The sequence below is a fragment of the Motacilla alba genome, chromosome 4, assembly GCF_015832195.1.
Source record: "Motacilla alba alba isolate MOTALB_02 chromosome 4, Motacilla_alba_V1.0_pri, whole genome shotgun sequence".
In the NCBI taxonomy this organism is placed as follows: Eukaryota; Metazoa; Chordata; class Aves; order Passeriformes; family Motacillidae; genus Motacilla; species Motacilla alba.
In genome coordinates, this window is record NC_052019.1 from 7,890,336 (window position 1) to 7,911,870 (window position 21,535).

General features: G+C 45.0%; 1 protein-coding gene across 7 annotated transcripts in view; it reads left to right on the forward strand.

Moving 5' to 3' along the window:
• Window positions 1-5,184, forward strand: part of FGFR3 (fibroblast growth factor receptor 3) — a 55,634-nt gene extending 50,450 nt beyond the window's left edge. For all 7 annotated transcript variants that reach the window (XM_038135183.1, XM_038135185.1, XM_038135187.1 and 4 more), the window contains 3 exons: window positions 1,277-1,414; window positions 1,840-1,945; window positions 2,034-5,184. In XM_038135183.1, the coding sequence (XP_037991111.1) occupies window positions 1,277-1,414; window positions 1,840-1,945; window positions 2,034-2,198 (409 nt within the window). In that variant the 3' untranslated portion in view covers window positions 2,199-5,184. The remainder of the gene's footprint in view (window positions 1-1,276; window positions 1,415-1,839; window positions 1,946-2,033) is intronic.
• Window positions 5,185-21,535: the final 16,351 nt, after the last annotated feature.

Below are 21,535 nucleotides of genomic sequence, written 5' to 3' on the forward strand. Positions count from 1 at the left end.
TGATTCCAAGCTGCATCTTCACGCACGTGGTTTTATTTTGCTGTTATCTGGTTGCTTTCATCTGAGGGTCTCTAGGGAGCAGCTGAAAAATCACTGGAAAGCAGGCAGGTATTTCATCCACTTTATAGATGAGGTGATTCATCCTGCAGTTGAAAAATATTGTGCCAAAAAACCTCATGAGAAAAAAAATTACCCTCGGCATCGTCCACACTTTGCCCCAGACTGTTATACTTCAGTCAAGGATGTGGAATGAGCTTGAAATACTCTGTCTCTTGTTACAATTGATCAAAGAATATTCAGCAAATACAGTCTCAGATTAATTTTGCCATTTCATTTATTTTATTTTTCCTAATCCTATCTCATCTGTTTTAGTACCTCTGCACATTAGCCAAACAGCAGAGCACTCCTTACGTGTAAATCAGTAACACATCTGAATTTTGCAAGGGCTGAAGCAGCTTCACATGTACGCTAGCTTTTTATTGTAATATTTGATCCATAATGGCATTTTTGTAGCTAGCCTGCCTTCTCCCCAGAGCTCACTGCTCGCAACTGGACAAATGAATCCTTTCTATTTCTGTATTTTTCAGATATTTTGGCTTTTATTAATCTCAAATCATACTTTCCTTGCTTAGGTAATGCTGCAGAGGGCATGACAGATAAATCAAAGCTAGAGAATGGGAGAGTGAGTGTGCGTGAAAGCGAAACAGAGACAGATAATCCCTGTTTTTAGAAAGAAAATGAAGAAGGCAAAAGATATTTTTGAAAAAAAGGACTTTTAACCAGAGCACAGCTGCAGGACTGAAGTGTGTAACATTAGTGCTCGGCTGATTTTTGTTGGGGTATTTTTCTCCCGGCTTGGCCAGTGAAATGGGTGTTGTAACAAGCAAGTTTTGGTATCAGCTTGCACAATTAGTGGCCTGTGGTTCCAAGCCTGCAATTCAGGGAAGCCGTGCATGAATAATTTGATTTGTTCCATTCAGTGGAGCTGGTGGAAGACCTAACAAAGAGCTGGCGGTGATAGATGGGCTGTCACCTATCTGATTAAATGCTCATTTCAATTTCAGACTTGGTGCCTGGGATTTCTTTGCTATTGAGTTGGATCAGCAGAGATCTCCAAGTAACTAGTAAAAATGGCCTAGGCAATTAGTCATGCTATTGATGACTTTGTTAGCTATGCATGGCTGCACAGAAATAAAGCCAAGCAAGGGGGATGGGATATGGGGGGGCTCGGAAAAAAAACCTCATTGAATTTTAAAGATCTTTCTTTGGTTTCCAGCTGGTCTTTTGGCGTGCTACTATGGGAGATCTTCACTTTGGGAGGGTCTCCATACCCAGGAATTCCTGTTGAGGAACTCTTCAAGCTCTTGAAGGAAGGCCATCGGATGGACAAACCCGCCAACTGCACCCATGATTTGTGAGTGTGCGGTGGGGGCTGACCTTGCTGCACTCCCCATTCCCTCTGAGGCCAAATACACCCTGCTGGGCTCTGGGCTCTGGGCTGTTGGCTTTTCCCCATTGGGAAATTGCGTGGCCATCTCCAGGTAGACTTTCCTCAGCCCAAGGCTGCTGAGTGACACGCAGCACCTCCCCTTGCTGGGCAGGTGGCACCTGGGGGTGTAGCTCTGGTGTGTCACCCTCAGGACAGGTCCTCCTTCTGCTCTGAGGGCACGGTCATGTGTCAGATGATCAGTAAAGAGGACCATGGCTCCACAAAACCCTCCTCTTCCCCCCAGCTGGCCGTGTCTGCCACAGCTGTTCCTTCAGCAATTTGGAGGTGGGCAGGTGGGTGGGTGTCACTTGGCCTGACCACGTGTGACTGTGCCATGTCCCCACGTGCAGGTACATGATCATGCGGGAGTGCTGGCACGCCGTCCCCTCGCAGCGCCCCACCTTCAAGCAGCTGGTGGAAGACCTGGACAGGGTCCTCACTGTGACATCCACCGATGTGAGTGTGGCAGGATGGGTGTGGGAGGGTGTCACGTGGTTCCTGGCATGGGGGACACCTAGCACTGATGGCTCTGTCACCCTGGCAGGAGTACCTGGACCTCTCGGTGCCCTTCGAGCAGTACTCGCCGGCCGGCCAGGACACCCACAGCACCTGCTCCTCAGGGGATGACTCGGTCTTTGCACATGACCTGCTGCCCGATGAGCCCTGCCTGCCCAAGCACCCGCCCTGCAATGGCGTCATCCGGACGTGAGCACCCCCGGGGCACATGGACAGACAGACGGACAGACGGGCAGGTGGGCAGTGTGCCCGTGGAGGCTCGAGTGTGGGGCACCGAGCATGAAACCGTACTGAAGGATCTCCCAGTGGAACTGTGTGATGGTGCCTGGAGATTTGTGTTGTTGACAAGCTGTTCAGGGTAAAAAAACAAAACAAAACAAGAAAAAAAATTAACCTTTTTTTTCTATAATTTTTTAAATTTTTTTTTTCCCCTATTGCTGTATGAAAAGTCAAGAAGCACTGTTTGGCCTGAAGGAACTAATTTCTTGCCAAGATGATCTATCCTAGATGATTTTTTGTTTGTTTGTTTTTTTGTTTACTTTCCATTTTTGTTAGGGATTTTTCCTTTACTACGCAGAATGTTGAACCTGGGGGGTGCTGACCTCCCAGCCTCCACGCGTGCGTTCCGAGTGCCACAGTAACCGTTCTGTGCCTGCAATACGAAGAAAAGAGAAAAAGAAATCTTCCTTAAAAAAAAAAAAAAGTGTAAAGAATGTGGAAATTCTTCGCTTATGCAATCTGTACATGAACCTTTTTGGTGGAGCTGAAAAGCCACGTTGCCTGCAGGGATTCATATATTTATAAAAATATCTATATTTTTGTTGTCGTCGTTTTTATAGCTTCATGATCGTACTACCCAGCTACATAGAAGGAATCCTTTCTGGAAGAAGAGAAAACAGAGCTAAGTAAAATGCAAATTGTCATGGAGAAATGAAAGTAAAAAATAGTAAGAAGAGATGGTCAAGTCATCTGAAGTGCCAGCGCCTTGGCCCTCGCACGGGGCTGGGAGCGACAGGTCCGTGCCAAGGCAGGAGCAGATCCAGGGATGGCAGAGACCCCAAGGGGTCCCTGGGGAGCAGAGCCTCGCCCACCTGAGAGCAGAGGGTGCCCTGACACCTGGCTCCTGGAGCCCACACGGCACCTCAAGTCACACCCTGACCTTTGAGAACAGCCAGCTGGGGGGGAAAAGAGGAATAAATCTCGGTTTTGGGGTTTGCCTGTTCTTGCTTGCCAAGGGTGAGTGGGGGGAGCAGCTCTTCCATCCACCCCTCGACACCAGAGGTTTGGCTCCATCTACGTGCAGTGACTCGGAGAAAGAAGTTACGGGTACCTGTAGGCAAGAGCCTTTAACTTATATCAAAAAGGTTTATTCCAGAGAATCTGTGTATATATCTATAAATATATCGTGTATATATATAAATAAATATATTAAAAGAAAAGAATGTATAATACTAATGCAACGTAAAGCAGTACTGAGAGAGAGAGTCTCAAAATACGAGCATTGCAATCTAGGATATACTGATCTGGGCAAAAGGAAAGATGTTTTTGATTGTTTGTTTTGTATCTTCACAGTTTTGTTTTAAAAATTGTACCTTAACATGTATATTTGTAAAGTTATTTATAGACATTAACATATCTGTTCATTGGTTTAAATAGCATAGCGTTACTGTAAACTTTAAATTTCACCAAACTTAAGGGTGTTTTTTTTTAACTTATTAAAAATGGAGAAAAAATATATTAATCAAGTTTTTCCTTTGTGTTTATGGGAAATATTGAAAGAATGTATAGATGTACAGTCCTTTAACAAATTACATTTAATGTTATAAATATATATATGTATTCATTAAAAAAATATTAGTTTATCCTGGATTGCAGTGAGCAAAGGTAAGTTTATTTTTCAATACATCACCAGTGGTTAAAACCAAACAAATAGCAGCAGAGAGATGATTTTTACATATTTCAGAAAAACAGGGCCAAGAATTCTTCCATCAGTTTAACCACTGTGCATTAAGGGGGTGTGGGTGTTTATTTTTCTATTTTCAAATGAAGGTATTCTTTGTGGTCGATTTAATAACAAGTATGCAGCAAAGTGAAATGTTGACTTTGGATGGTGCAGGGTAGGTTTTTTCTCTCCCCTTTGCCAGTACTGTTGTATTTTGGGCTTCAGAAATGCCATGTGAGCAAAATAGTGACACTGTTTGCAGGAGAGCTGCTACAGCTGCATATTTCTTTTGCATCTAACACATTGGAAAGTGCCAGTGATGCCTGATTTTTGGTGTTTAGAATGCTATGCTGTTGTGTTCCTCAACGCCAGATAGCTGTGTAAAAGCACAGGAGTGACCTAAAGAATGTTAGCATGGATCAAGCTGACAGTGGGGGATGTTTGGGCTGAGGATTTTTTGTGGGTGGGTTTTTTTTTTTTTTGTCCAGAAGACTTCTTCATGTACTACCAGAAGAGGCAAAGCAAATTACATCCTGAATTCTTACATTTTTCTCTGGTGCATATTGCATATCAATGTTTCAGAATAACAGGATGACAGCATCTCATTTAAAGATTTTTTTTTTTCTTCTTAGAGCCACAGAATCCTTATCCTAAAATAAATAATTTATAGTTTGAGGTTACTTCAGTGGAAGTTTGAGAAGGTAGATTTCTATAGATTTTTGTTTTGTTGGAATAAAAAAAAAGAATTTTTTGGTATTTTCTTACAAATGTCTGCTAATTGTGTACATTCCAAGTACTCGAAGCAAAGAGTTTTCCTGTACTGAAAAAAGAAAATGTACAAAACTGTGCATGGTTTTAAATGTTACTAGATATTATAAATATATATATAATTTATTGAGTTTTTACAAGATGTATCTGTTGTAGACTTGTTGACTTTAACATTTCTTATTCAATGCTTATATAGTTTTATAGCCTGGACTATTATCTTTAAAAGCTTAAAAAAAATTAAAAGTTCCAATTTTGTTACATTTTATACTGTTGATGTTACAATCCACAGGTTTGCATAGTGTGATTTTTGCAATGAGCAACTCTGTTCAGTTTATTTTAATACTGTACTTCTGTGCCTGACAGCTGCAGCTGTCGAAGGTGTGAGATGAACACTAAATAAAACTATTCTGCTTTTGTTAACACGGGAAACTTACTTCTACCAAAAAAAAAAAATAAACAAGTTGATAAATTTTGGGGTTTATTCCCAGTTGTGAGGGTCCTTTGCAAAACCAAGTGTTCCAGGCACTGGGACTTGTAGTGCCAGGAAGGTTTAATGTTTATAGTGCTGCTTTGCGAGTCCTGGCCAGTTCAGGTTTTGTATTCATAATAAATTATAGCCATTTTGGTTGCAGGGCACTCTTCTGTATTTGTTGGTGGGTGCATTTGTAGCCACAGCAGCCATTGTGTGCACAGAGGTGCCAGCCCTGGCTTTGACCTGGGGGGGTTAAGCACGGGGACTCAGTAAAACCTGGTTTTGCTGGTGGCAGACGATGCAGGGGATGTTGCAGCTTGGGAAACTTTGGGCCAGTCCTACCAGCACTTTCATATAATACTGATTCCTACAAGTGCTCCTGTTAAACTGCTTCCTAGACACCTGGATCGAGGCATGCAACTCTGCCTACCTGTGTACAGCCTGCCCACAGTAGCAAACCTTTGTGCTGCTGGGCATGGAATGGCATGCATCCAAGGAGGTTCTGTCTGTGGCACTGGGACTGGCACCAGCACTGTTCCATCCTAGATTAAAAAAAATATTAAAAATTACATGGGGGTTCAGGTAATTTCCATGCCCTTGTAAGAAAAGATGCTATTCTTTTAGCACCACTGTGTTGTGAGAGGACTCTTGCTACCTGAAATGAGTTGCTTCCATGCTTTAAGGACACCACACGGAGCCCAGCCCCAGCAAAAGCAGCACGGGCCAGAGGACAAGCCCTGGCCATCCAGGGCTGCAGGCAGAGCGTGGCTGAATGGCCTTTTGCTGGCTCATGAGGAACTTGCTTCATCAGGGCAGGGTGGTGAGGATGTTGTGCTCCATTTGCCACCACCAGGACTGGAAAAGCAGGAGAGGGCCAGATCCTCCTGCAATGAGCTGTGGCGCATAGCACACCTGTGCTTGAAAGCTTTCCCAAGAAAAGCCTGCTGGGCAAACAGAGCACAGAAGTCAAAGTCACAAAGAGGAAAGTCTGGCCTGGTGCAGTGGCTGACCTGCTCCTGGTGCTGGCTTGGTGTTTGCTTTCCCTCTTGGGCTTCGTGATGTCATTCTTCCTCTGCTGGCCTTCCCCCACCGCCGTGTTTGCTTGTGGCCCAGGGAGGAGAGGGTAATATTTTACTTTAATTGCCCTACAGTGCATCCAGTTCTAAGCCCAGGATGAACATTTGGCTCTGCAGTGTGTGATGTGCATTGAGCAGCGCACAAAACAACCTCAAGGAAAATTTGCAAATTTACTTGGTCAGGCCGTGTGACTGAGTGAACATCCCACTGCAGCTCACCTCCCCTTCAGTGGCTGCAGCCTTCCACCCAAACCCAAAATGCCCTTTACACATGAAAGAGTTATTTTTCAAAGCAAAACTAACATCTTCTTTCCTCTGTGGGTGACTGCACAAATAGAGCCTCTCACTGGCCGCCGTGACCTGTTTCATAGCAACATTCACATAAATTCCTAAAATTGTGATTTATTTCCATTGGTCATGGCTCCATGGTGAGACAGGGAGGATCTGGCAAAAGGAAGAAAAGTCTGAAGCCCTGCAAGTGTCAGTAGAAGGAGGCAGCTAGAACCATAACAGCAAAGTTTCCTGGTGGTTGGTGCCATTTCAAACTCTCAAAGGAGGTGTTTCCTGCTGGTGACTCTTCTGAGCAAGCTCATCCCTCCCAGGGGCTATACGATCTCCAGAAAAGGGAATATGGAGGTGTGTGTTGTGCTGATATGAAAAAGGAGAATAAAGGGTGAGTGATGGCTCTGCTCAACACAGCAGAGCTTCCAACAACAGGAGGGCACGAGGGAACGGCCAGAGGAGATGCCAGGAGCTAAAGAGCATTCATGGGCTTTGTGGCCCAGGACCATGGGCTCACCAGACATGGGGAAAGGATTTGTCACTCTTGTTTATACCCTCTTTTTCCTTCACTTTCTCAGGCATGTTAGCTTTCATTCAGTTCCTCTGTTTCATAACCATCATGTTGTTTTTCACAAACAGCATCTCAGGTGTCGGTAACATGTCAAGCTGAAAAAGCCTTGTGCCCTGCCCCAACAAGATTGTTATCTAAAACCAAGAAAGAAATCATTGTTGTAGTGTGCAGTGTTGCAATCAGAGCCTCATGGGGACATTTCTGGCCACAAACAACTCTGGGTTATGGTGCCCATCAAAGACCAGCTCTGTCTCAGACCTTTTTCCTTGGGTGGTGGTGTCTGGCAAGAGCAGGGGATGGGGAAGCATGCAAGCAGAAGAAAGATATCTCACCAAATCATATCTCAGGAATGATTTTGCTTAAGGCCAAAGTCTGCATCACACTCACCATCCATGGTTTGCTCCAGGTTCTTCACCAGTGCAGGAAAAACTGGCATTTCCATCAAGAAGGAAAGACCCTAGCTGGGAGAAAAGAAATAAGGGACAAAGCCAAGTGCATCTTCCAACCCAGTGCTACATTCATATAGGCATTGAGCACAAAATTTAAACAGTAAAAGCAAGAGGAAATGTGGCACCAGGAGACCATAAGGTACCTCCCCACCTCTAGGACACCAAGGTGCACTCCCTACACATTGGGCCAGAAAATCAGGCAGCACTAACTGATAATGGGCAGAACAAGATGGATAATCAGCACATATCCTCTCCAGTGATAACACACCCTGCCTAGCCCTTGATGCTGGCATTTAGCTAAATGCCATATACACTCACCTCTGGGGCTGCCTGGGCACCCTCTGCATGCTCACTGAGATGGGGTGGGAGGTGTTACCACTGCCTTACATGCCAGGTAGGCACTGAGTTCAGGCAACCCTGAGCCAAAGGCAACATGGATGTTGGTGTAATGAGGGACTTCCAGATGTTACAGGCTGTATTAAAGAGCAGGTTACAAGCAGGAGTGGTGAAACTTTTGACTCATACCAGCAAAACCTCTTAATAGGAGAGGAGCAGAACTATGGGCAGCAGAAAATCAAGGCTGAGAAAGGCAATATAAAACATAGCACATCCCCTGAGGGCTCTGCCAGACTGGTAGAACTGGGGAAAAAACCCAAATGAATTCTTACAAGTCCTCAGTGAAGCTGCCTCAAGCAGCTTTGGAGAATAACTCAGTGCTCACAGCCTGCACAGACACAGCACTGAGCTCCTTGAAGAAGTGCTGTTATGCACTCTTGACATGTTCCTGCACAGCCAGAAGAGCTGCCTGGACACCCAGGATCCAGCCAGCAGCTTGCCACTTTCCCAGGAGCCAGCATGTTTCCCTATGTGGTAGCTCAGATCCTGCCGAATCTGCCCAAACCCAGCGCAAGAGAAATCATTCCTTGTCTTTCCCAGGTAGTGCAGTTATCTTTTCCTCCAGCAGAGAAAATAAATTAGTCAAGAAATTGCTCTTTCTGCTGACCTTCCATCAGACACTTGTCTAGTCTGCTCAGCAAGGCAGAAAACACATTGGTTTCAGCCAATTTTTCCACTTTCACACCAGTAATACAGAGGAGGCAGAAAAAGCCAATTTTCTTCCAAACAAGAAATGAGCTTGTCTTTGCAGAAGTTTGCAAGCAGACCCTGCTATTAAACCTGCTCTAGTACTGCTGACAGGTAACGTCTTCATATTGCAGCAGACAGATTTGTTTTCATCCTCCTGTGCCTCCTGGCAGCGTTTGTCTGTCCCACATCCACGTCTGTCCCATGGGCAATGGCAGGCCCAGAGGTGACGGTGCCGGGGGCCATTCTGGAGGAGCAAACTAAAAGAGCATTGAAAAGACACTCATTGCAGATTACAGGGTTCCAGAGCAACTACCTCCCTGTCCTGGAGTGACAGACACACATCTTCCACGTGGAAGGCCAAGTGCTTAAATGATGACATTACCTGGATGATGCCCACCGTATTTTCATTCATGAATTTCATTCATGCCTTCATGCACCTCCGTGAGGGCTGAGCAGAAGGATGGGATCAGCTCTTGGATGTGTCTAATTGATTCAGTTTGGCCAGTGGCTTCAGAGGATATCCAGGGTCATTCCAAGGGTTTTGCCTAATGCCATCACCCAGGGCTGTCTTCTCCCATTTGATGGTAGTTTCTTGCCTTAGCAGCAGTCTGGCACCACACACCTCCTGGCCCAGCCAAGGGAATCTCAGCAGGTGATAACTACAGGACCATGGACCTCAAACTCTTAGGAAACTGCTGAGCAGGCAGTGCTGGACATGTCAGCATAAAGGCACTGAGATGTTCAGCTGGGAAAGGCAATACAGAAACCAAAGGAGAAGAACAGAGATGGGCACAGGGGAAGCTGAGTCATCTTCACAAAAGGAGGGAAAGTTCCAAGCTGTAAGATGGTTTCCTAAGAAAGATGCAATACCTTTCCAGTTACTGGTGAGTTCACACACTGGGAATGTGCTGCTGTCAGAAAGGGCCACCCATTTACAGCCTGCATGTGAGAATTTCAAAGTTGTGATAGTCTGAAAGTCATCTCAGAGCTCTTATTGTACATGTAATGCAAATATCAGGTGATAGTCTTTCTTGGACAGAAACCATGCAGCCAACTCTAACCTACAGAAGGGATGCAGGAGATAAATTTTAGGCCTCTTTGATCTGGAATTGTAAGAGCTTTTGTGGAAATGCCCTCGTCAGCACATACATTCCTATGGAATGCTTCTGTTGGAGGTTTATGGCTTACACATGCAAAGCCTCTGCAAGTACCTCCCAAAGGCATTTATGGTCAAACTCTGGGAGAACACCTGCACCACCCTGATGAGACCGTGCAGAGTCTCCCTCTTCAAAAAAGCCATTCCACTCAGAACAACCTTTATTGCCTCAGCCTGGCGTGTATGAACACCCAAATGAAAAAAATCATCTGCCAAAAAGCACTTCACAAACTACCCAAGGAAATACTCATACGACAAAAACACATGAAAATTAGTTCATGCTTTTGCAAGTTTTATCATCTTTCAAATAGCTCAAGAGAGATGAGAAGATGTGCAATATAGCCCTGATGACCAGGGACTTCATCTGGCAAATCAACTACCAAGGTCTGAAACCACCATATCTGGCTCCTGGACAGCACAGTGACTATTAGATTTAAAAATAAAAACAAACAAACAAACAAACAAACAAACAAATAAAAAAGCAAATAAATGCAACACACCTTTGAGGCTGATGCTGAAACAACATCAAGATCCAGTCAGGGCTGCCGGCTCCAGGCTGCAAGGGAGGAAGGCAAAGGAGCTCCCATCTCTCCTTGTACAGGCTGAGCAAAGAGGTTCAAGATGGATGAGTGGAGCTGGACCTCCTGCAGCTAATAATAACAGAAAATTGGTGTTTCTGCTCGGATCAATGTCTGTGCAGAGGGCAGGAGGGTATACCTGGATCTCTGCCAGGTGGGCATCACTCTCCTTTTCTCTGCAAGTGTTTTTTCCCTGCTATTAACAAACACATTGTAATTAATATATAGTGATATCTCTATGCTTGCTAGGTACAATTTCAGCCTAGGAACAGTTCTGTTGTTAGGTAAAAATTCTGGGAAAATGTATACTTTTAGTATTGCTTACCAGTTTTATTGATGTTTACCACTAAGACTAATTCTGCCTTAATCTGAAGTCTCAGATGGGCTGAAACATTCTGCACACACTTCCTTCCACCTCCACCTGAGCTCCTTAACTGTTAATTGCTTGTGATGAGATTTTTTTCATCAAAAGGGTCTCAGAGCATAGGAGACACATGCACACTCTGTCTTTATTTCAAATTATTTGTGATTATAATTTCTTTTTCTCTTTAAAAAAATAAACAGTATTTAAGGCACCTGAGCCAGTGAGAGCCGTTAGATACCGAGATCATTTCATGCAAAACCCCACTGTTTTCACTCTTTGAGAATGATTTTAATGACATTTTCAGGAATTCAGTTTGCAAAAGCAAGGCTGTTACTGGATATTCACAAAACAGAAAGGTAAGTGCTGTACTCATTACAACATTACAGAGGGCTGTTGGCATGACTTTTCCAAGCCTTGTATTCAAAAGTAGAATTTAAGCAATTTTTACAAGGTAGAGAAAAGGCAAGAAATTTCTGGCAAAAGGGGTTACTCCGAGGTTACAGAAGCCAAAATAATTTTGGCTGGCTGATTAACTGCTAGTTAGTTTTTCTGAATGCACCACAATCCTCACATCAGGGGTACAGCTCACATTTACCTTGCCCAGATCAGTGAATCTCATGGATTTCATGAACAGAGAAGAATATACAAACTGTATGAGCCCAAGGAGAGTGGGCAGCTCTCCAAAAGGGAGACACATCCTCATTATTACAGTCAGCCTCAAGGAACCCTGTAAAACACCATCCTTGCAGGTGTTAGGCAAAATTTCCAGCAAAGCCAATAGAGGTTAGCTTGTGTGGGAGGGACTGGAGAAGCAAGGCCTCTGTGCATGTGTGAGCATGTAGAACAGGGCAGAAAAACAGTTGTTTATGCAACATTAAAGTTGAGAAATGAAGCAGTCAGGCAATGCAGCATTAGGGGTGAATGCTCAGGTGCAATGTTGCCTCCTGGTATTAAGTGTTGGTCATCACAGAGTCACTGAGAATGGAAAAGAGCTTTAAGATCATTGGGTCCACCACTCAGCCCAGGATCACTGTGCCCCACCACTAGACCATGTTCCCAAGTGCAACGTGCCTTTTAAACACCTCCAGGGAGGTTTTGTGAAATATGCTATAGCTGGGGTTGTTCAGTGACAAGTCAGCCTGTGATTATCCTGCAAAGGGGAAAAAATAATAATAAAAAAAAAAAGGCAACACTTTCATTTGAGACCTCATTCATCACCCAGGAATTGGCTGTTTTGTGATTCTGGTCTAGGATCCTCCTCACAGCTGACTCATATCAAGGCAACAGCCCCTTTCTAAAAGCATCTGAAAATATTCCTGCAGTTACTCCCCTGCAAAATCCACATCATCCCTCAGGATTCAGCCACACAAGACAGACAGGGCCGGCAAAGTCATCCCATGGCTTATAACACAGCTTTCTCATCCCCCTGAGAAATGAGAATCTGTGGCTACAAAGGGATCAGCTTCCATATCTCCTTGCCCGTCAAAGTTTCCAGCTTATTTTGCATAAAATTCCAAATGATCAAATCTAATTCTGATCTGATCTGTGTTTATTTTTCTTTCCTCAGTATCTGAGTGATACGTTTGGCTCAGAAAATGTATTTAACCATCATTTCAAGCAACTGCTAATTACAGTGACTGAAACCTGACACTTAATTCCTGCCTCAAAGGTGTGAATGGTTCACATTAAACATCAGATGAGGTGCAACATCTCAATTCAGTCCAGCTAAACATTTGCCAGATTTCTGTGCAGAATGCATGCATGAGCAAGACACAAATAAGACAGAGGAAATCAGCTATCACCAAGCTCTCAGTAACACTCCAGAAGCACAGCTCACAACATTCATCTTAGGTACCTTGAAATTCAGGCACCAATGCTGCAGATTTTGGGTGGGGCAACTAATGTCCAGAGAGTGGGAATTTCAGCAGAAAATAAATCATTATCATAGAATCATAGAAACATTTAGGTTAATCATTAAATTCTCTATTTTCGTATATCTTACAGGTGCTGAAAAACAAAGACTTTGGCAAATTTAATAGAGTATTTAGTAGGGCAATGCAAACTCGAGGAACGGGGTGAGTTGGCACCACATCTCCCAGAAACACGGATGTAGGCAGGGTCCAGTGACAAGTGGGGGCACTGGAGGGGCTTTTCCTTTGTCTAAATAATCTTTTAGAATGGTGCCAAAGATATCAAACTTGAAAGATGAGTTTCTACAGGTAATTACCATAGTTCACAGACACTGAAGCTAAAGCACATATTTTCAGAAGGGCTGAGAGATTCAATATGTTGCAAATTAAAGCAATAGCTTTGTTCACTATCTGATCACATTGCATCAGTAACCCATGGAACTGGGGCACGGGGACCACACTGGATGAAGTGGAGAATTAGATTCTGTGCTTCTTGACCTTGCTTGAGGGAGGTGAAAGAGATATTTCATAATTTTTGACCACTCAGTTATAAAAATAAAGTGATTACAAGCCAAAGAAATGGCATTTTACTATTTCTAAATATTGTGGATTTAGATGGCCCATCTTCAAATGCTCAGGTTTGAAACTTCTTACAGGCATTCTTCTGCCTGATGTTAAACTTCACATTAGTTTGCTTCAGAAAGCCAAACACTGTCAGTTGAGAGTGGCTGTGAGCCGGACACAGATTATCCCAGTAATCCCACATCCAACCATCCCAATAATCTCCCTCAGCAGGAAATGCCCAGACACAGCATTTCAAGGGTTCAGTCACATCCCAGCAGTCATTTTTTCCTGCAGTCCTGCTGCATCTGTGGCTCTTACAGTGGAGCACATCTAACACATCCAGCTGCCCTGGAGCCAGGGCTTTACCTCTGCTCATTCACCATAAAACCCTGTTGTTCTGTGGGAACATCTGCTCATTTGTGCTCCACCCAAACACCCCACACATTCTTCAGAAATTTTTCTTTCTACAAGTCTGGTTGCTTTTTGCCAGCAGCAATGTACACGCTTGACATGCTAAGAAAAAGCATTTAGCAGGAGGGAAAACGCGTTCCACGTAAATTATTCTCACTGCAGGATGAAGAGGAGCAAACTGACACTGCTGTACTTTGGGAAGCAGCTTGCAAAAGGAAAGGAGCTTAATTCAGTCAGTTAAGGTGAAATACCTGCCATTCCCTCTCCATAACATGCTTCAAAGGAGCATTTATTGTAATTAACCCAGGTCAGTGCTGGCCTGAGTGACCGTGTGGATGTAGAGCACCCTGGGAACTGCATTTCCCCATGTGAAGCCATGCTCAGGGAAAGCCCAGGGAATGGATTTCTAGCTGGGCTTCCACCTTGGCTTTTGTGAAATGGGCTGTCTGGCCAACTAGGACAACTCTCCCTAAGCCCCTGGTGGTGACAGCAAACTCCATCCCTGACACCAAAGACTGAATTTCCATGGAAGACAGGAGTCCTGCTTCGATGGGCATGGCAGAAGACACTGCTGTGCCAGACAACTGCAGGCTATGGGGTTTATAGCAATTTTCTATACTAATAGACCAACACATTCACCCTTCCAGCCCAAAGAAGCAGCAGGACTTTTAATTCTGATTACTTTTCAGTCTAAGCCACCAGTTGGACACCCTTTTTTAAAATTTTCATTGTTTAATTTGGAGAGTACTTTCCAAGAGGTGTTGACAGCCTTTCTTCACAACACCTGAACACCATGGTCACAACCTCAGTACCTAAGGTCTCAAAGAAAGGAAGAAAAGAAAACAGTTACCAATTCTGCTCTTCACTCACATTTCGGATAATGTAAAAGTATTTTTTAAGACAATCTTCAGACATTAAAATATCTGTTAAGTTCTGCAGAACTAGATAATGGTTCAGTTCTGAATGCAGTTCTCCCTCTTTCCTCCTCTCTGACAATGATGATGCTTTAAGTAGAACAGCATTTTAGAATTATGGTGGTGACTGGCCACTAAAACCTCTGTGAGAGGTGCTGTTGCAGTCACTTCTGTGCTTCACTCTTAATCTTCAGCCATTTGAAAGCGAGTAATACTTTAATACTCCATGTCTTTTGTTGCTTAAACTTTTCTTAAATGACTCTGTGCTCTTGCATAGGAACAGGCTGCCCAGTGAAGTGGTGCAGCCACCATTCCTGGAGGTATTTAAATACCTGCAGGCATTTAAAAGATGTGCAGATGTGGCCCTTAGGGACATGGTTTACTTGTGGCCTAGGCAGGGCTGCATTAATGGTTGGGCTTGATGACCTTAAATGTCTTTTTCAACCTAAATTATTCTATGATTTGGTGGTTGTTCTTCAGAGCTTCATTTTGAGATTGGAGATCGTGTCGTCTTCTCATGGGGCTGCAAACAGCAGTCTCTGAGCAGACATGAGCAAAAAGCCTTTCCTGGGATTCTTGGCTTCAGTCTCACTATTTTATTTAAGCACTATTTTGTTCAAGCACATGGCACCCAACCCCTGACCTCTAAATGGCTGCTGTGGCACAGGCTGAGATCAAAACTCAGGCTGTAGGCAGCACCAAAGAAAGGAAATGAACACAAACTCTGCAGGACTCAGCTCTGACCTCCACACCCCTCTACTTAAATCTCTACAAACCCTTTTACCTAGTCCTTTGCAGAGTTAGACGCCTGGTCCAAGAGTAAAGTTTAAAGTGTCACTTCTTGAGCCCCCTTCAGCTGGTTACTCAAGAGTTGTCTCTGGTGGGATGCTCAGAATCAGGGAGGTTCGGCAGACAGAGATTCTGTACAATCTACTCAAACTGCAGCCATGTGCTTCTTCCCTTCACTCCTACAGCTTTGGTAAATCCATCTTGACTTAATCTCTCATAATTGTGCAGTATGTTTTTATTTAAATTTGCCTCCAGCCTCCTACCAATTAGTGCATCCAGGCATAAGTGATGGCGGTACCTCAGATCTTGCTGGACTGCCTCACTCACAGTTTCATCATCTTCAACTCCTAAAATGCTCCAGGTCACTGCCTACAGCTGAGTGAGTGTATAGCTCCCTCAGACCCCAGACTGTGCCATGAAAAGCCCTTTGTGATCACAAGGACTGCCCTGAACAGCTCTGTGTGCAGGGAAGCCCTGCAGTCACCCTCAAAGCCATGCATCTTATCAGCCACACCTCCTCTGTGACTCTCAGAAGTGACTCCCACAGGAAGAGATGTGCTGACTTTGGCTTGCAGGAGAAAGTTAAGAGTGAACAACTCTTACTGAGTTGTTTGAATCCAGTTCAAGCTTCATCTCTGTCATGCTTAATAAAATTCTTTCTATCTCTGTAAGATTAAATGGGCAGTTACACATGGACCTCTCTGACCTCCCTAGTACCAGAGCGGCAATCACAGGATCCCAGAATAGTTTGGGTTGGAAGAGATCTTAAAAACCACATAGTTCCAAACTCCTCTGCCACGGCCAGGGATGCCATTTACAAGGTTGGGTTGCCCACAGCCCCATCCAACCTGACCACGTACTCTTCCAGGGATGGGGCAGCCACCACTTCTCCATCCTGGGGAATGCTAATATTTCAGCCATGAACTGGGCTGACCAAGTGATAACTGCTCCCATGCTCCAGATAAATTAGTGGCCCTTGTGCATGTCGTGGCCTTAGAGTTTGGTGAAACAATTTTCAAAATCCACATTCCTGGCTCAAGATAGAAGACTTACCAAATTCCTAGGAAGCGTGTGCATTGCACAGGGTCAGACCAGCAAAAACCAGCAATGAAAGGGCAAGAGCACAATTCTCAGCTCCTTACTTTGTGCCTACAATGACTTTCACCATCTTCCTAGTGCCTGTATCCCACCTGCCCTGAAGCTGGAAAAGAAATTGAGGGAGCAGTAAGTTTTTCTCAAAGTTCCCCCACCTTTCCCACCAAGAATTCTGCTGAGGTAAATGGGCCAATGCTCTCCTCCCTAACAAACATCTCTGTAAAAGCAGCTGGTAGTTACAACCACAATGAGCACAGACACCAGCTAGAGATGAATCATTTATGTACTCTTTAACTTGTCTGGAACTACAGATTATGTCTACAGTGGAAAAGTTCATCTTGGAAAAAGTTCACCTTAGCAAATATATTCGTTAGCATGATTAGATCAACCCCACCACAATATTCAATTTTACTTTGCCTTTGGCAGCAGCAAGGGCAGCTGGGCAAAGCAGCATTTAACATGGTGCTAGCAAAGGCACATCAGATAATATCCTTTCCAACACAAGGCAGTCTCCCACAACAGACAAGCCATAGCAAAGGAACCAGTTTTGGTGGCCACTGAGTAAATGAAAATCTTTCTGAGGTTTTAAATGTGTGGGCTGGGTCAACACCCACCTCAGCAGGGGCAGCTCAATGTAATGGCCCCAGCATCAATGGGAGTTCTGCACAGTCCCAGGAAAATTCCACAGAATTAGGCATCGCTGGGATCTCCAGGCTGTCTTGGGACCGGAGCCTGTTTTCCAGATAAATTAGCAATGCACACTCCCTACAAAGGGCCTATTGGACACCAGAGCAGGCTATGCCTGTGCAAGTGCCACAGCCACAACTCTCCCCCCTGCGCACTTCCCCAGACCTGGGGGCAACTGTGTGCACCCCAGTGCCCATCAAACTGCTTTCCCAAAGCTGATGCTGCAAAGGTTTCAGTTGCAAATACTGTCTCATGTTACTCACTTGAGAAGCACAGGCTCCCTTTGCAGTGGTTGCAGGCACTCTACCTGTGCAAGCAGGTAATAGATGAGGTGCACCTTGAATATACTACCCACTCAGGAATGGTTGCTTGGGCAGAAGGAGCTAACAAACCTTGCTGTGTCTATGAGATATTTCCTCAAGCTGCTCCTTAATCCCTACATGCAGCCAGTGAAAAGCACCTGTTAGGGGTAAATTACACACACCCACTCTGTAACCCACCTGGGAGATGTAAAAGCTACAAGAGTGCTTTATTGCAGCAAAGAAATTATTCTTCAGCAGAGGTCAGTCAGCACAGCAGCATCACAGCAGCATTGGAGGACCAACCTGTGAGCACCAAATCCATCTGGGCTTCACTTGGTGAGCTACAGACAATGGCAAGGACAACTCAGACAATACACAGGCCACCATCAAAGGTCTCTGAAGGTTCTTGTCATCACCTGAACTCCACCTACACGAGTTCACCTGTCACACATCAGGATAAAGGCACTACTGGCTCTTTACCCATCTGTAATCCAGTCCACGTGCTGGCAGAGGGAATTGCTCTGCACTGACTCTGCCCCACCAGAGGATTCCCCAGCCCATGGAAGCTCTCTCCCTTAGCAGCTTAGCCAGTTTTTCTGGTTTGCTCTGCACAGACATAGTGGTATGGAGCAGCTGGTGTGGCTCCCCTGGCTTACTGACTCTTACTCAGCTGCCTAGGAAAACTCTACAATAAAAGAAAACACAGGAGTCAAAAGATCAGATTCAGAAAGATTTGCCCTGGCTTGAGAAAAGCCAGAGAGATGGTGTTGCAAAGAACTTGGGCCAACATCCAGAAAAGCCCACGTGGCAGAAGTTACCTTTTCCTCACAGTCAGGAGAAATTTCTAACCAGCACTTCAACTTTTGCTTTATCTGCCAGCCCAGGTGCTTTCATGGATCTCGTAAGCAGAAGATCTGTGCATTGCAAAGATATGCCTAGATCAGTGCCTACCCTTGCCTTAGTTTCAAAAGTGGTAATTGAAACACAGGCAAGATTTAATAAAGGACCAAAGACTCTAAAAGGGCCTGCAGCAGAGTGGAGATGGCAGCTCAGCTAAGCTCCACTTCAGAACCCCCACCTAAAATCCATTTGTCCTCCAGAGCTGAGTGCCTGAGCACACTGCCTAAATACCTACTCATGGCATCCAGTCTGTGGACCCAAAAAAGAAAGAGTTCTCTCCACTCGTTCGGCTGGTAAACATAAGCAAACCCTGCATTCCTTGCTATTAAAAGATACGAGCTGGTGAGTTACTGCATGGATACAGCCCAGAGGCAATCATCTCCCTTTGCTCTCTAAGATTTACTCTTGTTTACACCTGCAAATCTTTTCCCCCTGACAGGTATCAAACGTTACCAAGAGGTCTTCAGAGTTCTCAAGAGACCAGAGCTCCCAGCCTGCAAAGCCAGAAAACAAAGCCAATTTAACTCATGATCTTTGGAACCCTGGAGTTTCACAAAATCCCTTATCCCATCTCCCACCTCCTAGCCACGCACAGACTATTCCATGAACTTATTCAACGCACTTGACCAGAAGAAGACTAATCTACATCTCAAAAACCCTGCTGGGCTCCAGCAAGCCTCAGAGCTCAGGAAGGGCCAGGAAACCACACAGCCCGGGGCAGAGGTGGGAGGAAAAAGAAGAGTAAGCTGGAGCTTTGTCCTAAATGAGCTCTTGGATTGTCCTTGGATGGGCTCTTGGGCTCTCCTGTGAGGGGATCCTGGGCTGTGCTGGGAGGAACTCTCCTCTCCCTTCAGCTGTTCTCCCTGCACACGGATAGACAGGCCAGGTTTACCAGCCTGTGCCACTATTGCCATGCCAGGGGCAGGGATTTTCCCTCTCTAGCTGGGAACACAATGGGAGGCAAGAAGCCACACGCTTCAGGAGGAGGTTGCAGCCTGAATCTGATATGCAAAGTGACCCCAAGAGACATCAGAAAGTGTCCCCCAGCATCAGAAACAGCAATCCCATAAGAGAAAGCCTTTCCAGTCATAAGTTTCAAAGTGATTTCTATCTGCATTGCAATGAGTTTGCCACTGGCAGGGGCTGGAACTCAGGAGTTAATGTAGTGCAGGTTGCTGGTGAATGAACGCTTCTGGAGCCATAATTCACGTTAATTGACAGGAGCTGTCTACACGGCTATGAAATATGCACGTGGTAGCTGCAAAACAGGAATCCCTGTGAGCATCACAAAACAAACAGTGCCTTTTGCTTCCAAGCACCGTGATTGCTGCTCCTTCTCACATCAAATAAAACCTGGTAGTTACATCCAAATCTGAAATGACGTGTGAATAGTCAAAGTGCATCTGAAGCAAACCAACCGAGCCCAGGAACCGCGAGAGGAACGCACGTGAGGAGCAGCAGAGCATTCCCATCCACGCCTCACTTTGATCACAAAACACACAGAACCACCAGTGGGCTCAGGGCAATGAAAATCATCAGGCAATTATCATTTGTGTCACCCATTTTCATCACTTCATTTTAAAACAGGGGCCTATGGGGGCAAGCTGGCTTAGCTCCATTGACTTGAGCACAATCGTCCCCCTAAGATTAATCTGTTTGAAAAATGCATCTGCTCTGTGAATAGATCTGCTTTTAATGACTAAAGTGGACTTACAGCCTTCCATATATATTTAGGAGAAGAAGCTCAGTTTTTTAGTGAGGGAATTAGTGAGGGGATGTACCCAAGGATCTTTATTGGAATTGCTGAGCCATGAATTAATTTATTAGAAATAGAGGTTTGTGATGTGAGATTTGAAATGTTGTGTTCAGAGGACTTCAAGGCAGCAAGGGAAACACACTGAAAATCTTCAGTTTCTCAGACTGTGTCACCACATCATAGCACAGCCATCCTGTGAAGACATTTGGGTTTGACAATGTATTTGGGGAATTTGTATTCTCTGGAAGCTGGAGGAATCTGTGTCTTAGAGGAATGTAATGGTATGGTGTAGATTTCTTTTTAATGAACTTCTTGACCCAAATGCAGTAATTTTTAAGAATTCCATTTTAGGACACCACTCTAAAACAGCTCTATCCCGCTCCTATGCAAAATGGAACTATCTTTGAAGCTATGAAAGCTGAAACACACAGAGTTATCTGCTTACATCAGTAGCTGTAGGGGACAATGCTAGAAAACCAATGAACCCAGCCAGTGCCGTCAATTCTCACTGCAGCTGTAATTAGAGAAGAGTTTTTCCCTCACTCCTTTCCGTGTTAATGCTATTAAACACTAGTATCTTCAAGGAAATATATTGGGAAGCAAAGTCTTCTTTCTAGATTACACACAGTGAATGTTTTTTATTCCACCACTGAACACATGGCAGCCGCGTGCGTCCGGTTGTCCGATCCGCACAGCCCCGGCCGGCTCCGGCACGCGAACCACGGCAGGGGGGCACTCTGTCCACTCTGCACCTTGCAGAGAGGGCGCCGAATGCTCTGAGCCTGTCCACGACTTCGGGCTGCAAAGGCACAAGTGAAGAAGCAGACTCCGACTGTGGGTGCAACTGGGTTTACTGCAAGGGAAACAAACCCAGGGAATGCTGAGAGTCAAAGACCCTGGGGAAGGGCTGACAGTAACTTATAAAGGGAGGTGGAGACCTGGGTGGAGCTAACCCTCCACCCAATGGCAAGATGGGGGAGTGGAGAGAGCAAGAGGGACACCATTGAGGACCTATGAGGAATAACTTGGGGAGGGGCCCTTGAACCAATCACTCAATGCCCTGGGAAGAAGTTTCTGGATGGAGAGGATGGGTCGCGGAGTGATGGATAGGCTCCATCGGGGAGGGAGCATAGCAAGGGAAACATGCATAACTAGCGTAACTGGGGAGGAGACAGCAAATTGACAGAAGTCGGGAGGGAGGAGACAACCTGGGTAGAACCACAATAACACAACCAAAAGGGGCAGAAGTGGGACTATCCAAATTACAACATACAACTTATTGGAACTTCCAGAACACAGCACAACAACACAGGGATACAAAGCACGGCCTTTGGAAGGAATGTTCACCAGGTCTCTTGTCTTTTGGCAGCGATAAGAGACAACTAACCCCACCTGGCCCCATCACCCATCTATCCATCACCATCCCTGAGACCTGTGAAGCCTCCATTCCTGGAACTG